The sequence below is a fragment of the Xenopus tropicalis genome, chromosome 8 (genome assembly GCF_000004195.4).
Source record: "Xenopus tropicalis strain Nigerian chromosome 8, UCB_Xtro_10.0, whole genome shotgun sequence".
Classification (NCBI taxonomy): Eukaryota; Metazoa; Chordata; class Amphibia; order Anura; family Pipidae; genus Xenopus; species Xenopus tropicalis.
The window spans coordinates 121,869,006-121,886,166 of NC_030684.2; the positions used below are offsets into that span (position 1 = coordinate 121,869,006).

General features: G+C 38.1%; 3 protein-coding genes across 3 annotated transcripts; all 3 read right to left on the bottom strand.

Moving 5' to 3' along the window:
* Positions 1–1,743: 1,743 nt before the first annotated feature.
* On the bottom strand, positions 1,744–2,676 carry LOC101731162 (olfactory receptor 8D1-like). Its single transcript, XM_004917469.1, has one exon. The coding sequence runs from the start codon at positions 2,674–2,676 to the stop codon at positions 1,744–1,746; it is 933 nt and encodes a 310-aa protein (XP_004917526.1).
* A 7,512-nt stretch (positions 2,677–10,188) lies between these two features.
* Positions 10,189–11,130, bottom strand: LOC116406814 (olfactory receptor 1G1-like; the record flags this gene model as incomplete). The annotated part of the gene is made up of 1 exon (XM_031891727.1): positions 10,189–11,130. A coding segment is annotated over one exon (942 nt), but the record flags the coding sequence as incomplete, so codon positions are not given.
* Positions 11,131–15,520: 4,390 nt separating this feature from the next.
* Positions 15,521–16,459, bottom strand: LOC116406815 (olfactory receptor 8U1-like). The gene has a single exon (XM_031891728.1). The coding sequence runs from the start codon at positions 16,457–16,459 to the stop codon at positions 15,521–15,523; it is 939 nt and encodes a 312-aa protein (XP_031747588.1).
* Between the last annotated feature and the right edge of the window lie 702 nt (positions 16,460–17,161).

The window sequence follows — 17,161 nt, forward strand, 5'->3', positions numbered from 1 at the left end:
TGTCATTTTTCTTCTGTTCCTCTCCATCCTATTTAGCTTAAAGATGGCAGGGAAGGATGTCAGCAGGTGTGTGGTGGCCATAAGCAGCACTGGGCATTGGTGCTGTTAATAAGGGCCAGCATGGATTGTGATTTGGCAGAAACAGAAAGGAAAGGGTTTGGGGGGATTAGTGCTCATGTGTCTTTAAGTTATAAACAGCCCATTCAGGCATCAGAACACGCCAATTATAAGGATATAATTAATAGTTTGGTTCAACAGGGAAATGACCAAACTGTAGATTATTTATAGAAATATAATATACAGGTATAGGACCCATTATCCAGAATGCTCGGGACCAAGGGTATTCCGGATAAGGGGTCTTTCCGTAATTTGGATCTCCATACCTTAAGTCTACTAAAGAATCAATAAAACATTAATTAAACCCAATGAGATTGTTTTGCATCCAATAAAGATTATTTATATCTTAGTTGGGATCAATTACAAGGTACTGTTTTATTACAACAGAGAAAAAGGAAATTGGTTTAAAATTCTAAATTATTTCATTAAAATGGAGTCTATGGGAGACGGGCATTCCGTAATTCGGAGCTTTCTGGATAACGGGTTTCCGGATAAGGGATCCCATACCTGTATAATAAATACAAGCATACTTGTCAAAACTTGAATGCAGTTACATTTGTATGTATATGGAATTCATTCATTCATATAGACTGCACATTGTATACTTTGAAGCTTAATAGCAATGTATTGATTCTCGATTACTCAGATTTCTTCTGTTCAAAATGCTGACCAGGCACCTTTTTCTCCAACCACTAAGTTTGCTTTTGGCCTTGTCTGTCAGTTCTTGAAAGCAACCAGCCATATTGTAAGTTGTGCAGATTTTTTCCGCAGTTCAGCAGGTAGTGGTGTTGCTTAATAGCTCCTGTGTGCCCGTAGATTTATTTTGTTTCCTCTCTTCTGACACTTGTAAGTGCAAAGGCAAGAAGTGCCACCAATGAGCCCAAAACATGTCAACATCTGAACAGAAAAAGTGTTTGCACAAGTCAGGGTTAATAATATGGAAAGATAAAAAAAATGGTCTATTGGCCGTGATGTACAGAAAGGTAAATGTAATATGAGCACAGTGTGCGACACTGGTAATGCAAGACCAACCATCCAATAAGCGATAACCAATATAACACAGACCCTTCTGTTCATCAAAATTAAATACAGGTATAGGACCCATTATCCAGAATGCTCGGGACCAAGGGTATTCTGGATAAGGGGTCTTTCTGTAATTTGGATCTCAATACCTTAAGTCTACTAAAAAATCAATAAAACATTAATTAAACCCAATAGGATTGTTTTGCATCCAATAAGGATTATTTATATCTTAGTTGGAATCAATTACAAGGTACAGTTTTATTTCTACATAGAAAAAGGAAATCAGTTTTAAAATTCTGAATTATTTGATTAAAATGGAGTCTATGGGAGACGGGCATTCCGTAATTCGGAGCTTTCTGGATAACGGGTTTCCGGATAAGGGGTCCGATACCTATACCTCAAAGGATTACAAATAGCAACATAGCGGTCATTTGCCATGACAGTCAATGAGACAAATTCAGCGCATGTCAAAGACATCAGTATAGCTGGGTCATACAGCCACCAAAAGAAATTGTCTCCTGCTAAAAGCATAAAAAGACATTTTGACTGAGAAACAGAGGAACTAAATATATTCTTCATTCACAACACTGCAATTTATATTTGTCAATGACTCCTTTGGAATTTTATTTTGTTGGAGATTTGTCGTTTAATGTCTTTGTTTCGTAAAGTGTATATAAAAGGGTTGATTAATGGTATCAGGGCAGTGTAGAGAAAGGAAAATGGTTTGGATAAAGTGGTTGAATACTGAGATGTAGGCCTCATATAAGTTATCAGGGTGGATCCATAGAAGAGAATGACCACAGTGAGGTGGGAGGTACAAGTAGAGAAAGCTTTCTTCCTTCCTGTAGCAGAATGGATCTTTATAATAGTGGAAATGATGTAGGTATAAGAGGCTACTGTAAGTGCACAGGCAGGGAGTGCCACCAATGAGCCAAAAACAAATGTCAATAACTGAATACAAAAAGTGCTTCCACAAGACATATTTAATATAGAAAGATCACAAAAGAAATGGTCAATTGTCCATGAACTACAGAAAGGTAAATGGGATATGAGCACAGTGTGTGACACTGGTTCTACAAAACTAATCATCCAGCAAGTAATGACCAACATAACACAGACCCTTCTGTTCATCACTATCAAGTATCTCAAAGGATTACAAATAGCAACATAGCGGTCATATGCCATGGCAGTCAGTGAGACAAATTCAGCGCATGTTAAAGACATAAAAAAGTATAGCTGGGTCATACAGCCACCAAAAGAAATTTTATTGTCTCCTCCTAAGAGGATAGAAAGAAGTTTAGGCTGAGAAACAGAAGAGGCACAGAGATCTATAAATGCAAGATTGCATAGGAAGAAGTACATAGGAATGTGCAATAAGGAGGTTTGGTAAATCACTATTAGGATAAGTACATTTCCCTGTAAAGTAAGAAGATAGATCAGGAGAAACAGGCAGAACAATGGGATCTGTATGTCTGGGTAATCTGAGAAACCCTGGAGAATGAATCCACTGCTGCTGCTTTGGTTCTTGGCTGGCATAGTTATTGACTAATAACTGATAAGCACAATAATAATAAATAATAATAATAGCAAAAAGAAATTGAATGAATATGGTTGTAGGAGAAATCTGTCTGGAAAAGACTTTCTGCTGCAGTGGTAAACATAACTATAAGAGGATCCTCAAACAAAACAGTTACATCTAAAAACGAAAAACAAAGATATGTATATTGTGAGGTTTAATATATCCTTCTCCAGATAACGTTTTATACACTGAAAACATAGTATATATGTGTATGTTCATAATTAGAAATAATAAATCAAATAAATGATCTGCAGTTGTATAGCCTGCCGGTGTTCAGATATAGGTTTAATGTTGAATTTGCATCAAGCGTCTTGTAGAGTATTTGAACCTCAAACAGATCTAGTCATAATCAAATGAATTAGAAATTGGTTATAATACAGTATTTTTATCTACATACTTGCACTTGTTTAGGAACATATGTTCTTGCTTAATTGTTCTGCAATTCCATTAAATATTGAGACTGCAACGATAAAACCCAATGATACAATTACGGAAGCTTAATTAGTCTCTAAAACTGATATCTCTCTAATCCCTATATGTAATAAAAGACAATATGTTTGCCCAGGAGCAGTACCCCATAGCAACCAATTGGATGTTTGCTTTCAAATAGGTGACCAGTAAATACTACCTACTTATTGGCTGCTATAGGTTACTGCTCCTGGGCAAACATAGTGCCGATAAGCCCCTAAATTCCTTCTGTAGATCAAGTTGTGATTTTGGGTTTGAAATATAAACTAAAAATATATAACCCCCTTACCAAAAAATAACAGGACACAATCAACTTACTGTGTGAGGTACAAACTAATTACATCATTGTGATTAGATAAATGAAAGAGAACACAAGGTATGTAGTTGGCTGTGCTTGTAGTATTGTTTAAAGTATGTCAGAAGCCATTTCATTTATAGAGGTCTGATGAAAAAAAAACAGTAGCTCAAAGCATTTCCCTAATGGTTGTGGAACCTCAGTAGATCCACAAAACCTCCAGAGAGATACAATCTTACTAAGATGATAAAATCTAAAAAGCATTACAGTGGTCCAGTCTTGTATTATGTGGGTAAAAACAGAAAAAAAACATGAACATATATATACATACAAAATACAATATATAATGTATATGTAAAGGGCACTCCTTTAAAAACATTGAATAAACAAAAATGCATGGTACTTTATAAATATTTAAAAAAAAATTTTTTTATTCAATCAATGTTTTGGCCTAAGGGGGACCAAACAATCCTTGAAAACTGAAAAGTTTTTAACCATATATAAACATATATAGTGAATAAAGTACCCCCCATTGTAAACTATAAGTATATTATAAATCACAGAGGAGTTCCATGACCATATAAAATCTTTTATAAAGGTTCTGGAATGCCAAGGTGAATTTTAACCGTTTTACTGCCAACAACATGTCTCATACGTCATTGGCAGATGAAGGATTCTCTCTGCAGCAGCAGCATGTGCCGCCACTGCAGAGAGTTTGTAGCGATGACAGCCACCTGGGCAACGAGACAGGAGAGCTGTCATGTCAGTCCTGCGATGCGATTGTCGCAGGACCGACCTACATGACTTTCTGCTCCCAGGACTGCAGATGGAGGACAGAGCAACGATCTGATCTTCAGGACAGGTAAGATATGGGGGTTTTTTTGCACTTACACAACATTTATACATTCTTACATACATTTACACACATTTTTTCTGGGGTAAGTGTACTTTTTTGCAGCATTATCCCACATAAAAGATGTTAATGTGTTGATTTTGCAGAAGCTGAAATGATAGATCATATGGGGGTATGTTCCCATCGGGGCCCCTACATGCCACATACTTAGGTAAACCTATACATATTGGGTATCAAACTGTTCAGTGGATCCCTGCCATTCAAATTCAGGGTGTTTTATCTTGGTACCTAATGCTATGTGGGAGATATGATGCTACAAAGTGGAAGCTTTGAGGGGATTTTTGGAAATGTCATCAAAATTGCTAACTTTAGAAAAGCTGTGTGGCTTGGTACTTTGGAGTAGAAAGACATGGGTACCCGTTTTAGATTTCGGGAAATGTGTACTTTCCAAGAATATATGACTTTCTGGGGTGAGTGTACTTTTTACTAGCTTTATCCCATATAAATGATGTAAATGTGTTGATTTTGCAGGAGCTGAAATGACAGATCATATGGGGATAAGTTCACATTGGGGCCCCTACATGCCACATACTTAGGTAAACCTATACATATTGGGCATCAAACTGTTCAGTGGACTCTGCCATTCATATTTAGGGTGTTTTATTTGGTTACTTTATGACTTGTAGGAGATAAGATACTATAGACTGGAAGCTTTTAAGCAATTTTTTAAAAGTTTCACAATTTTTGATCAAAACCAATAACTTTAGGAAAGCATTGTGACTTGATAGTTTGGAGTAGACAGACAGTTGTGCCTATTCTGGATTCCCCAGAATCTGTTCTTTCCAAAAATGTACAATTTTCTGGGATAAACCTTCTGTTAGTGGAATTTTTGGCCTTGAAATCTAAAGTATGCAGCTTTCTGGAGCAGTGCTTTGGAAATTTGGTAGTGTACTGCTGGGAGTTTTTGACCTATACAAGTGAGAAATCTCCATAAAACTATATATATTTGGTATTGGCACGTTCAGGAGACATGGGACTTTCCAAATCAGTTGTATTTTTGTGCATAAAATAATTTTTGTTTCTAGTATGTGTGTTTATTTTATGGAAAATTTGATTTTTTTAGACATTTAGAAGCCTATATCTTGTTACAGAATTGGAATTACATGAAAATTCGACCATATTTTGAAAGCTTCGGTTGACATGAAAAAAACAATAAATTGTTTTCCTGGGTAAACTAAAAGTCCCCCTGAGGAATGGCCCCTAAAGTGAAACAGTGCAAAATGTTCAAAAACTGTGGAAATACAAGTTCCGCTTTGACCAAAACGGCTGGCAGTGAAAGGGTTAATAGTGCCATATTTTACAACTGGGGGTAACGTATCTCTGATGTGACATCTAATATCTGTATCATTTGAATTAGGGGTACATTACTCACTTTCTTAGTGCAGTCTCTTTCTTAGTACAGTCTCTTTCTTAGTGCAGAAAAAGGGATGGTAGAAAGGATATGATATTTGAAGTACTATAGAATACTTTCAGTGGCAGGCTGTGGGCAAACAAGCCCAGAGAATAATATTTTGTTTTTGGTTGTGGAATGACAGTGGCAATGAGAGAGTTAAGTGGAGACAACATTGGAGGGGCGATGATGCAGTTGCCAGAAGCACATTCCAGTCCACTTAGTACAAATAACATTTAATCAGTCAGGAACACACACTGAACTACCATACTTTTCTTGTGTGAATCCCTGACTGGTGTGGGGCTTTCCTGACTGACAATCTGCCCTTTGAACTCAATAATGTGGTTTTGGTGATTGCTCCATACCTCTTCCAGAGCTGTCTACCCTGTAGTGTCTGCCTATATCCTGAGTATTACTCCCTTACTGGATTTGCCCCCATTCTCTGTCATCCAGTGTTTTGTTTCACTCCTCTGCATCCCACCTCCTTTCCCCTTTTGCTGCACTTCCCTCTTCCTGTTTCCACCGTTATTCCATCTGTTCTCCTTTCCCTCCCAGTGTCATCTGTCTTCTGTTCCTCTCCATCCTATTTAGCTTAAAGACGGCAGGGAACTGGGCATTGGTGCTGTTAATAAGGGCCAGCATGCAGTGTGATTTGGCAGAAACAGAAAGGAAAGGGTTTGGGGGGATTAGTGTTCATGTGTCTTTAAGTTATAAACAGCACATTCAGGCATCAGAACACGCCAATTATAAGGATATAATTAACAGTTTGGTTCAACCAGAAGGATCTTGCAGTTAAACTATAGTACTAATATCTAGTAGAATTAAGTCTAAAACAACTGGACTTTTCTGAGTTTTTCTTGAAAACGTTTCACCACTCATCCGAGTGGCTTCTTCAGTTCAAATGACTGGTAGGGAATTCCCCGGTATTTAAACTCTTGATGGTAGTAGAGTCACAGACATCCAATCACAATGGCTCCATTGAACTTGTTCAGTTAGGTGTTAGCTGAAACTGACAGGTGTAAGAAGGTATGTAGCGGTCTATCTACACCTCAAAGAAAAAGGTCACTCTTTTGAGGACAGTAACGTGCATATTTTGGACCGAGAGGACAGATGGTTTGAAAGAGGTGTGAAAGAGGCCATTTATGCCAACCTGGAAAAACCATCCCTGAACAGAGGAGGGGGCCTGAGACACCGTTTGTCACCAACATACAATGGCGCGTTGACATCCTTACCCCGGCAGTTTCACAACAGTTCACACTTCCAGTCATGTACTTTGAAGGATTAACACCTTCATCAATGAGAATCTTGGTACCATTGTGATTGGATCATACCTTCTTACACCTGTCAGTTTCAGCTAACACCTAACTGAACAAGTTCAATGGAACCATTGTGATTGGATGTCTGTGACTCTACTACCATCAAGAGTTTAAATACCGGGGAATTCCCTACCAGTCATTTGAACTGAAGAAGCCACTCGGATGAGTGGTGAAACGTTTTCAAGAAAAACTCAGAAAAGTCCAGTTGTTTTAGACTTAATTCTACTAGATACTGTATATCATGACCTGGATGAATGAGAATCTTCATGGACATATAGTACTAATAATGTATAGTAATAGTAATAAAGTTTATTGTCAGAGACAAATGAATCAGCAGGGTTATACTCACAATGCAGATACAGATGTTAGCTGATAGTACACTCTGAGGACAAAGAAAAGAGGATACACACTAGTTTATCCGACCTCTTTTGGGAGTCTGGGCAGGGTAAATGCACCTGGTCAGCTTGGTACCCCTTTGAAAACAGTCTGAATAGATACCTCAGTCCTCAGGTTGATACCCACTAGCTGAAGAGTCCTCCGTGTGAGTAGGGATCAGGGTTTGTTCTGGCCTGTCTCCTATGTCTACTCCGTGGCCCTATGCTGAGGCAACATTGCCAGATGGAAGGGTACTTCCAGAACTATTATCCTTGATGGGGCTTGAACTGCCCTTGCTTGCTAAGTCTCACTATATCACTCTCCTAAAGAGTGCTATTACAATTTCTGCTATTCTTTCTATTCCTCATTCACGGGGCCCTGCCCCCGACTTCACCAGAGTGGATGGTAACACTCAAGGGCAATAAGACTTTTCTGGGGCCTAGTTCTGCTGCCAGGCAGGGTGGACCTTCACCTGAGATCCAGAGGCAGCCAAAGAGGAAGCCACACCTCCTTGCTAGACACTATATGAGACTGCAAGAAGCAGCGGAGAGCGGGCCATTGTATGGGGACACTGGGGGAGGACCACCAATGTTTTAGGGGGCCCTGGGCAGGCTAGCAATGTTTTAGTGGCACTGGCACTAATGCAAAACGTAATCCTTGGCCACAAATGTTTTAGGGGGGCCCTGGCTACCAAGGTTTTAGTGGGCCCTCGCTACCAATGCCTGTGTGTCCCTTGTATTGATGGGAGGGGCCATTGGGGGCTTCGGTGGGAGGGGCCATTGGGGGCTTGGGTGGGTGGGGCCCAGAAAATTTTGTTGTGAGAGGCCCCGTGATTTCTGATGGCGGCCCTGCCTATGGGTCCCTACATATGCTTTGATGCTTAATAGCAATGAATTGATTCTCAATTCCTCAGATTTCTTCTGTTGACTTTGTTTGTCAGTTCTTCACAGCAACCAGCCATATTGTAAGGTGTGCAGATTTTTTTACCGCAGTTCAGCAGGTAGTGGTGTTAGAATGACATACTCTTTCTTAATAGCTCCTGTGTGCCCGTAGATTTATTTTGTTTCCTCACTTCTGACGCTTGAGCAGATAAGTAATCATTCTGCATTCAGCATTCTGTCCTGGATCCATAAGCCACAACTCCAAAGTTCCCCAGGACTAGCAAGCTTTATACTTTTCTATTAGTTTATGCTCAAAGGGTTCATTGAAGCTTATAAAATTAGAATAATAATTTATTCAGGGGAAGAAAGTGGTTTTGTAGGTTCAAAGATCATATAAAGAAAGAGATGGCAAACAAGCAGAGACTAATGACAAAGTGAAGGAGATGAAACTCCCAGTAGAAAAGTTCATGAAAAGTGAAAATAAGAGTCATTACAAATAGAAATAAACAAATGAGCTTAACAAATGTAACCCTGCTGTACTTTAAACTTATTAAATATTTTTACCATTCAAGTAATTGATTGAGAGACCCTAATTTCAAATGTTATTCATATTTTAACTGGGTCCTTTATTTGAATGTGACCCAGTACTTACAGCCTGCTGCCACTGCCCTCTGCACCTTAAACAATCTTGTGTGAGAGTCAGAGCACAACATGAGGCAAACTCAAGTGCTTTCTAAATGAGCACTAAGTGGTGCAATTTCCCCTGAAATATGTTCTTGCAGTTGCACTTGTATCCCAGGGAACTAAAAGAGCTGAGCTCTGTGACTGCCAAACCGCTTTATTTACATTTTCAGGATACTTTGATATCTGTCACGGTGCCAAGAGATTGGCAAATTGTTTATGTGGTGCCGCTATTCAAAAGGGAGCATGTTCTCAAGCTGAAAAATATAGGCCTGTTTGGTATCAGTATGAAAGCTTTTATAGGGGTAGCAATGGACAGGATGAACCCATTGAAAATCACAATACTATACTTCTGTTCCAGCATGGTTTTATGAGTAATAGTCACTTTTCTTTAGTCACAGGCTGGCGCAAAGAAATAGACCATTGCATAAGAATATGGTACATTTAAAAAAAAACAAAAAACTGTTTTATATAAAGAAAAAACATCTCACAAGTACTAAGCAATTTGTGCCTTGGAAGGTACTTGATAAAAAATAGAATAGCTTTTAATTACAGTTTTTTCCCCCACTCCTCTGGACTCCGACAACAACTAACACAATCTGGGGCTCTGCAATAGTCCCCTCTTTTGTCTGCTTGGCACTCTGCTGCTCTTTTCAGTTACTGAACATGTGCCTTTATAAGTAATCAGTGTGGTGCCATAAAAGAGACTGACCACAGTGAGGTGGGAGGTACAAGTAGAGAAAGCTTTCTTCCTTCCTGTAGCAGAATGGATCTTTATAATAGTGCAAAGGCAGGAAGTCCCACCAATAAGCCCAAAATGGTCTATAGGCCGTAATGTACAGAAAGGTAAATGGGATATGAGCAAAGTGTGTGACACTGGTGATGCAAAACCAAACATCCAACAAGCGATAAACAATATAACACAGACCCTTCTGTTTATCATAATTAAATTCCTCAAAGGGTTAAAAATAGCGACATAGCAGTCAAATGCCATAACATTCAATGAGACAAAATTCAGTGCATGTCAAAGACATAAAGCAGTACAGTTGGGTCATACAGCCACCAAAAGAAATTGTTTTGTCTCCTCCTAAGAGCATAGAGTAATGACAGAACTAAATATATTCTTAATTTTCATTCACAACACTGCAACTTATATTTGTAAATGATTCCTTTTGAGTTCTATTTTGTTGGAAATTTGTTGTTTAATATCTTTGTTTCGTAAAGTGTATATAAAAGGGTTGATTAATGGAATCAGGGCAGTGTAGAGAAAGGAAAATGGTTTAGATAAAGTGGATGAATACTGAGATGTAGGCCTCATATAAGTAATAATTGTGGTGCCATAGAAGAGACTGACCACGGTGAGGTGGGAGGTACAAGTAGAGAAAGCTTTCTTCCTTCCTGTAGCAGAATGGATCTTTAGTATAGTAGAAATGATGTAGGTATAAGAGGCCACTGTAAGTGCAAAGGCAGGAAGGGCCACCAATGAGCCAAAAACATATATCAACATCTCAATAAAAAAAGTGTTTGCACAAGACAGTTTTAATAATATGGAAAGATCACAAAAGAAATGGTCGATTCTTCGTGATCTACAGAAAGGTAAATGGGATATGAGCACAGTGTGTGACATCGGTTCTGCAAAAGTAATCATCCAGCAAGTAATAACCAATATAACACAGACCCTTCTGTTCATCACAATCAAGTACCTCAAAGGATTACAAATAGCAACATAGCGGTCATATGCCATGACAGTCAATGAGACAAATTCAGCACATGTCAGAGCTATAAAGAAATATAACTGGATCATACAGCCACCAAAAGAAATTGTATTGTCTCTTCTTAATAAGATAGAAAGAAGTTTAGGCTGAGAAACAGAAGAGGCACAGAGATCTATAAACGCAAGATTGCATAGGAAGAAGTACATAGGAGTGTGCAATAAGGAGGTTTGGTAAATCACTATTAGGATAAGCATATTTCCCATTAAAGTAAGAAGATAGATCAGGAGAAACAGGCAGAACAATGGGATCTGTATGTCTGGGTAATCTGAGAAACCCTGGAGAATGAATCCACTGCTGCTGCTTTGGTTCATCTGGCATAGTTATTGTGGCTCTTGGTCTACAAACAATGGAGATATTAGAATCTAAATTTAGCAAGATAACTGATAAGCACGATAATAGCAAAAAGAAATTGGTTGTAGGAGAAATCTGTCTGTAAAAGACTTTCTGCTGCAGCTGTAAACACAACTACAAGAGGGTCCTGAAACAAAACAGTTACATCTAAAAACAAAAAACAGAGATATGTATTTTATGAGATTTAATATACTGTATTCTTCTCTACATAACATTTCATACACTAAAGAAAACATGGTATATATGTGTATGTTTATATTTAGAAATAAAAAATTAAATAAATGATCTGCAGTTGTATAGCCTGCCAGCGTTCAGATATAGGTTTAAAGTAGAATTTGCATCAAGCGTCTTGTGGAGTATTTGAACCTCAAACAGATCTAGTCATAATCAAATGAATTAGAAATTGGTTATAATACAGTATTTTTGCTCTACAAGTGCGTGCTTGCATTTATTTAGGAACATGTTTGTTCTTGCTTAATTGTTCTGTAATTGAGACTGCAGAAATAAAACCCAATGATAAAGTTACGGAAGCTTAATTAGTCTCTAAAACTGATATCTCTCTAACCTCTGTATGTAATAAAAGGCAATATATTAGCCCAGGAGTACCAGTACCCAGTGCCCAGTACCCCATAGCAACCAATTGGATGTTTGCTTTCAAATAGGTGACCAATAATACTACCTACTGATTGGTTGCTATACTGTAGGTTACTGCTCCTGGGCAAACATAGTGCCCATAACCCCCTAAATTGCTTCTATAGATCAAGTTATGACTTTGAGTTTGAAATATAAACTAAAAATATATAACCCCCTTAAAAAACATAACAGGACACAATCAACTTACAGTGTGAGGTACAAACTAATTACATCATTGTGATTAGATAAATGAAAGAGAACACAAGGTTTGTAGTTGGCTGTGCTTGTAGTATTGTGTAACGTATGTCAGAAGCCATTTCTTTTATAGAGGTCTGATGAAAAAAAACAGTAGCTCAAAGCATTTCCCTAATGGTTGTGGAACCTCAATAGATCCACAAACCCCGGAGAGATACAGTCTTACTTAGATGATAAAATCTAAAAAGCATTACAGTGGTACAGTCTTGTATTATGTGGGTAAAAACAGAAAAAAAATGAACATATATGAATAAATACATATATATAGATATATATACATACTGTATATATTAATATATAATGTATATGTAAAGGGCACTCCATTAAAAATATTGAATAAACAAAAATTAATGGAGTATGCTTGGGACTTTATAAATATAAAAAAAATGTTTATTCAGTCAGTGTTTTGGTCCAAGGGGGAAACCTTCAAGACAAACAATCCTTGAAAACCAAAATATTTTTGATCTTTTTTAACCATATATAAACATATATAGTGAATAAAGTACCCCCCATTGTAAACTATAAGTATATTATAAGTCACAGAGGAGTTCCATGACCATATCAAATCTTTTATAAAGCTCATGGAATGCTATGGTGATTTTAAATAGTGCTATATTTTACAACAGGGGGTTACGTAACTCCAATGTGACGTCTAATATCTGTATAATTTTCAGTAGGGGTACATTACCCATTATAATCTACAGATGTTAAGTTAGAGAGAGTTACATGTAGACAACATTGGAGGGGCGATGATACAGTTACCAGAAGAACATTCCAGTTCACTTCAGTACAAATGGCAGACCATCAGTGAGGAACACACACTGAACTACCATAGTTTTCTTGTGTGAATCCCTGACTGGTGTGGGACGTTCCTGACTGACAATCTGCCCTTTAAACTCAATAATGTGGTTTTGGTGATGACTCTTTACCTCTTTCAGAGCTGTCTACTCATTACTGTCTGCCTGCCACTGTCATATATCCTGAGTGTGGATAGCATGGGGGCAATGTACCCACAGTAACGCTCCCTTACTCTATTCGTCTTCCCATTCTCTGCCATCCACTGTTTTTTTTCACTCCTCTGCATCCCATCTCTTGTCTCCTTTTGCTGCACTTCCCTCTTCCTGTTTCCGCCATTATTCCATCTGTTCTCCTTTCCCTCCCAGTGCCATCTTTCTTCTGTTCCTCTCCATCCTATTTAGCTTAAAGACGGCAGGGAAGGATGTCAGCAGGTGTGTGGGGGCCATAAGCAGCACTGGGCATTGGTGCGGTTAATAAGGGCCAGCATGCAGTGTGATTTGGCAGAAACAGAAAGGAAAGGGTTTGGGGGGGATTAGTTTTATAAAAAGAAAAAACATCTCACAAGTACTATGCAATGTGTGCCTTGGAAGGTACTTGATCATACTGTAGGTGAGGCGTGGAATGCCCTGCTGGGTGATGTGATGGCCCTGTGATCCATTGTTAACCCTTCCTGGAGAGCAATGAAATGCCTTATGAATTCATGGTGGGACTCTGAGCTATCTGCACAATTCCCTTGGGCACAAAAGGGTTAACTTACCCAATCCTGTTCCCATGCAAAGTAGCCTATAGTAAGTGAAACCCTGTGCCTCCTCATTCATCTCCTCTTCCTGGCATCTCCTGCACAGCACTCCCCCTCCTTCTGCCTCTGTGTCCGAAGCTGCATCCCCTCCCTCATTCCCTATTCTATCTTGAACTCTCTTCTGCAGTACCGAAACAATTACAAAAAATATATATATGTATATATTGTATAGGTACATTTGCCTTTTGACATTTATGTTGTGTCAGCTACACAAGTATGTTTCAATTTCAAGCACTGTATATTTTTTTACTTATTCGTAAATAATTTGGCGAGTGATAGTCCTTGGCCATTTAATTTCTGGTTATTTGATGCCTTCCACTTGCCCACTGCATTCACTTAGCATTTCATATTCATATTTCATAGTCATTTAGCATATTTACAAACCTACTAGCTTTTTTGACTTGGCCGCCCCATTACTCCAGTCAATGTCCGGATTATTTAAGTCACTCATAGTAACAACTTGACCCAGTTTTGAATCCCCCTTCATTGGTAATAGTAGCTGAGCTTTATTCTAACATGGTTGTTTGTAGCATACACCAATGATTATTTTCTTTCTAACCTTTAGCCCTGCAGAAATGTCTACCCAAATGGATTCCACACCCTCCCCAGCACTAACCCTGGTAATTTTTTTAGTGCATGCCCCTTAATTCTGGCTTTACATAAAGACAAAATCCTTCTGCCCTTTTTTATCCTCTGTTGCTCCTAAAATAGGTGAGACTATTGTAATTCACAGCCCATTCGCATGTTTTATTCCACTAGATCTTAGTGATGCTAATTATCATTTTGAGTGCACGCAATAAACTCCAGCTCTCCTAATTTACCTGACAAGCTCTGTACATTTGGCAGCATACCGTGCAGGTTACTACTTTTCCCTCTGACACACTTTACATTAGGTAACAGAGAGTTAGATCTAGGGTTACTATTAGCCTGTTTTCAGAGGAAGCTCCTTAGCTGGTAAACTGTATGCCCCTCACTCCTTCTCTGACCCCTTACTAATCTAAATGCCTGCCTGCGCTAGCTTCCCTAAAATACTCTATACCAATGATAAATTGCACCTTAATGGCAAGGGGTGGGTGAGCTAAAGAGTTCCTAGAGCATGGAGCTGATATTTCCTTGTGGTACCAAGACTTTAGCCATAAATATAACTCCTTAAGCTCCTGCTGTCTTCCTAAAGTTGCATGTGACACAGGCAAAACTTCTGAAAATAGATAGAAATTGATATGATTAAACACCAAAGTCCATCCCTTCCAAATATATTCCCAGCAGGTTTTACTTCAAATAAAAGTTCAGTTTTTCAAGTCTAAAGGGGCGGCTATGAAAAAATATCCTCTAATATCTGTCTATGGTGTTATTTAACATGCTCGTAAAGAGTAATCATGTCACCTTGCAAGTACCTTTTCTCCAGAGAAAACAACCCCAACCTTGACAGTCTAACCTCATAGTTTAATTCTTCCACCCCCTTTATCAGTTTAGTTGCAGTTTTTGCACTGTCTCCAGCTCATTAAGATCCTAAAACTGAACAACCAAGGATCTATAAAGAGGTTTCATCTCTTGAATTAATACCATTTTATGCAATGTGTAATACACAAAAATAGCGCTTCTCAGAAGAAAAAAGCCCCCCATGACATTATATATGACATATATATCTCCTACCAAAGTGCACACATTGCATTTGTCAACAATGAACCTCATTTGCCAATGTGCTTTCTTTTTCTCCAGTTTAGTCAAATCTTATTGCAAAGTGGCAGCACAGGTCCAATTAGACAATGTTCAGTTTACCACCATTCTTTGTAATATATGCTTTAGCCAGTTCTGCACTGCAGTGAATTGCATTTTACACACTTGCATATATTGTTGCTCCAGCACTGCACCTACCACTTGTAAATATTCCTGTTAGTTTCTATTAAAATATGTTGTTTAATATCTTTGTTTCGTAAAGTGTATATAAAAGGGTTGATTAATGGTATCAAGGCAGTGTAGAGAAAGGAAAATGGTTTTGATGTAGTGGATGAATACTGAGATATAGGCATCATATAAGTAATCAATGTAGTGCCGTAGAAAAGAATGACAACAGTGAGGTGGGAGGTACAAGTAGAGAAAGCTTTCTTCCTTCCTGTAGCAGAATGGATCTTTATAATAGTGGAAATGATGTAGGTATAAGAGGCTACTGTAAGTGCAAAGGCAGGAAGTCCCACAATTGAGTCCAGAACATATGTTAGCATCTCAATAAAAAAAGTGCTTGCACAAGACAGGTTTAATAATATGGAAGGATCACAGAAGAAATGGTCTATTGCCTGTGATCTACAGAAAGGTAAATGGGATATGAGCACAGTGTGTGACAATGGTGCAGAAAAACTAAAGGTCCAACAAGTTATGGCCAATAAAACACAGAAGTTCCTGTTCATCACAGTCAGATACCTCAAAGGATTACAAATAGCAACATAGCGATCAAATGCCATGACAGTCAATGAGAGAAATTCAGAACATGCCAAAGACAGAAAGAAGTGTAACTGGGTCATACAGCCAACAAAAGAAATTGTATTGTCCCCTCTTAAGAGGATAGAAAGCAGTTTAGGCTGAGAAACAGAAGAAGTACAGAGATCTATAAACGCAAGATTGCATAGGAAGAAGTACATAGGAGTGTGCAATAAGGAGGTTTGGTAAATCACTATTAGGATAAGTACATTCGCCTGTAAAGTAAGTATATAGATCAGGAGAAACAGGCAGAACAATGGGATCTGTATGTCTGGGTAATCTGAGAAACCCTGGAGAATGAATCCACTGCTGCTGCTTTGGTTCTCGGCTGGCATAGTTATTGTGGCTCTTGGTCTATATAACAGCAAACATGGGAGATAAAGCAGAAACTAAATTTAAAAAGGCATCAGGTAAAATAAATTAAGGACAATAATAAAAAGAATGAAACTGTTTGTAGCAGAACTCAGATAATAAAATTAGAAATTGCTGTAAAACACTGAACTATCTGCTCGGAACAGACTTTCTGCTGATGTCGTCAATGGGTAGTCAATGGGTGTTTTTTGTTGCATCTTTTTTTTATACTGCATGAGGTTTTTTTCCGTGCAACTTATTTTGGTGGCCATTGGAGCCTATGCGGCAAAACATTTTGCACATTACTAAATGTTAAAAATAATACCTGAAAATTCACGAAATGGGATAGTGATTGGCATACGAACTTGGTCATTCCCCGGCTCTAATACCTCCAATGAATGTCACTTGTTACAAATCAATATATAATTACTAAGCTTGTTAGAGGCTCCCATACCATGGCCACCAGTAATAAATAGAAATTCCCTACTAGTATACTATGTTTTTCTTATTATCTTGTTTATTTTTTCCATTGTCATGTCTTATACTGCCTTTTTCTTTTACAATCCAGTTGATCCTAATGAGCCTGATCAGGCAACTTTGCAAGAATATACTAATTACAGATATAGCATTATATGATATATTATTATAGCATTATAGCATATATTATGATATAAATTATTTCATAT

What these genes read in the sequence shown, in the direction of transcription:
- LOC101731162 (XM_004917469.1), bottom strand. Translation starts at nt 2,676, where the DNA reads ATGCCAGCCAAGAACCAAAGCAGCAGCAGTGGATTCATTCTCCAGGGT.
- LOC116406815 (XM_031891728.1), bottom strand. Translation starts at nt 16,459, where the DNA reads ATGCCAGCCGAGAACCAAAGCAGCAGCAGTGGATTCATTCTCCAGGGT.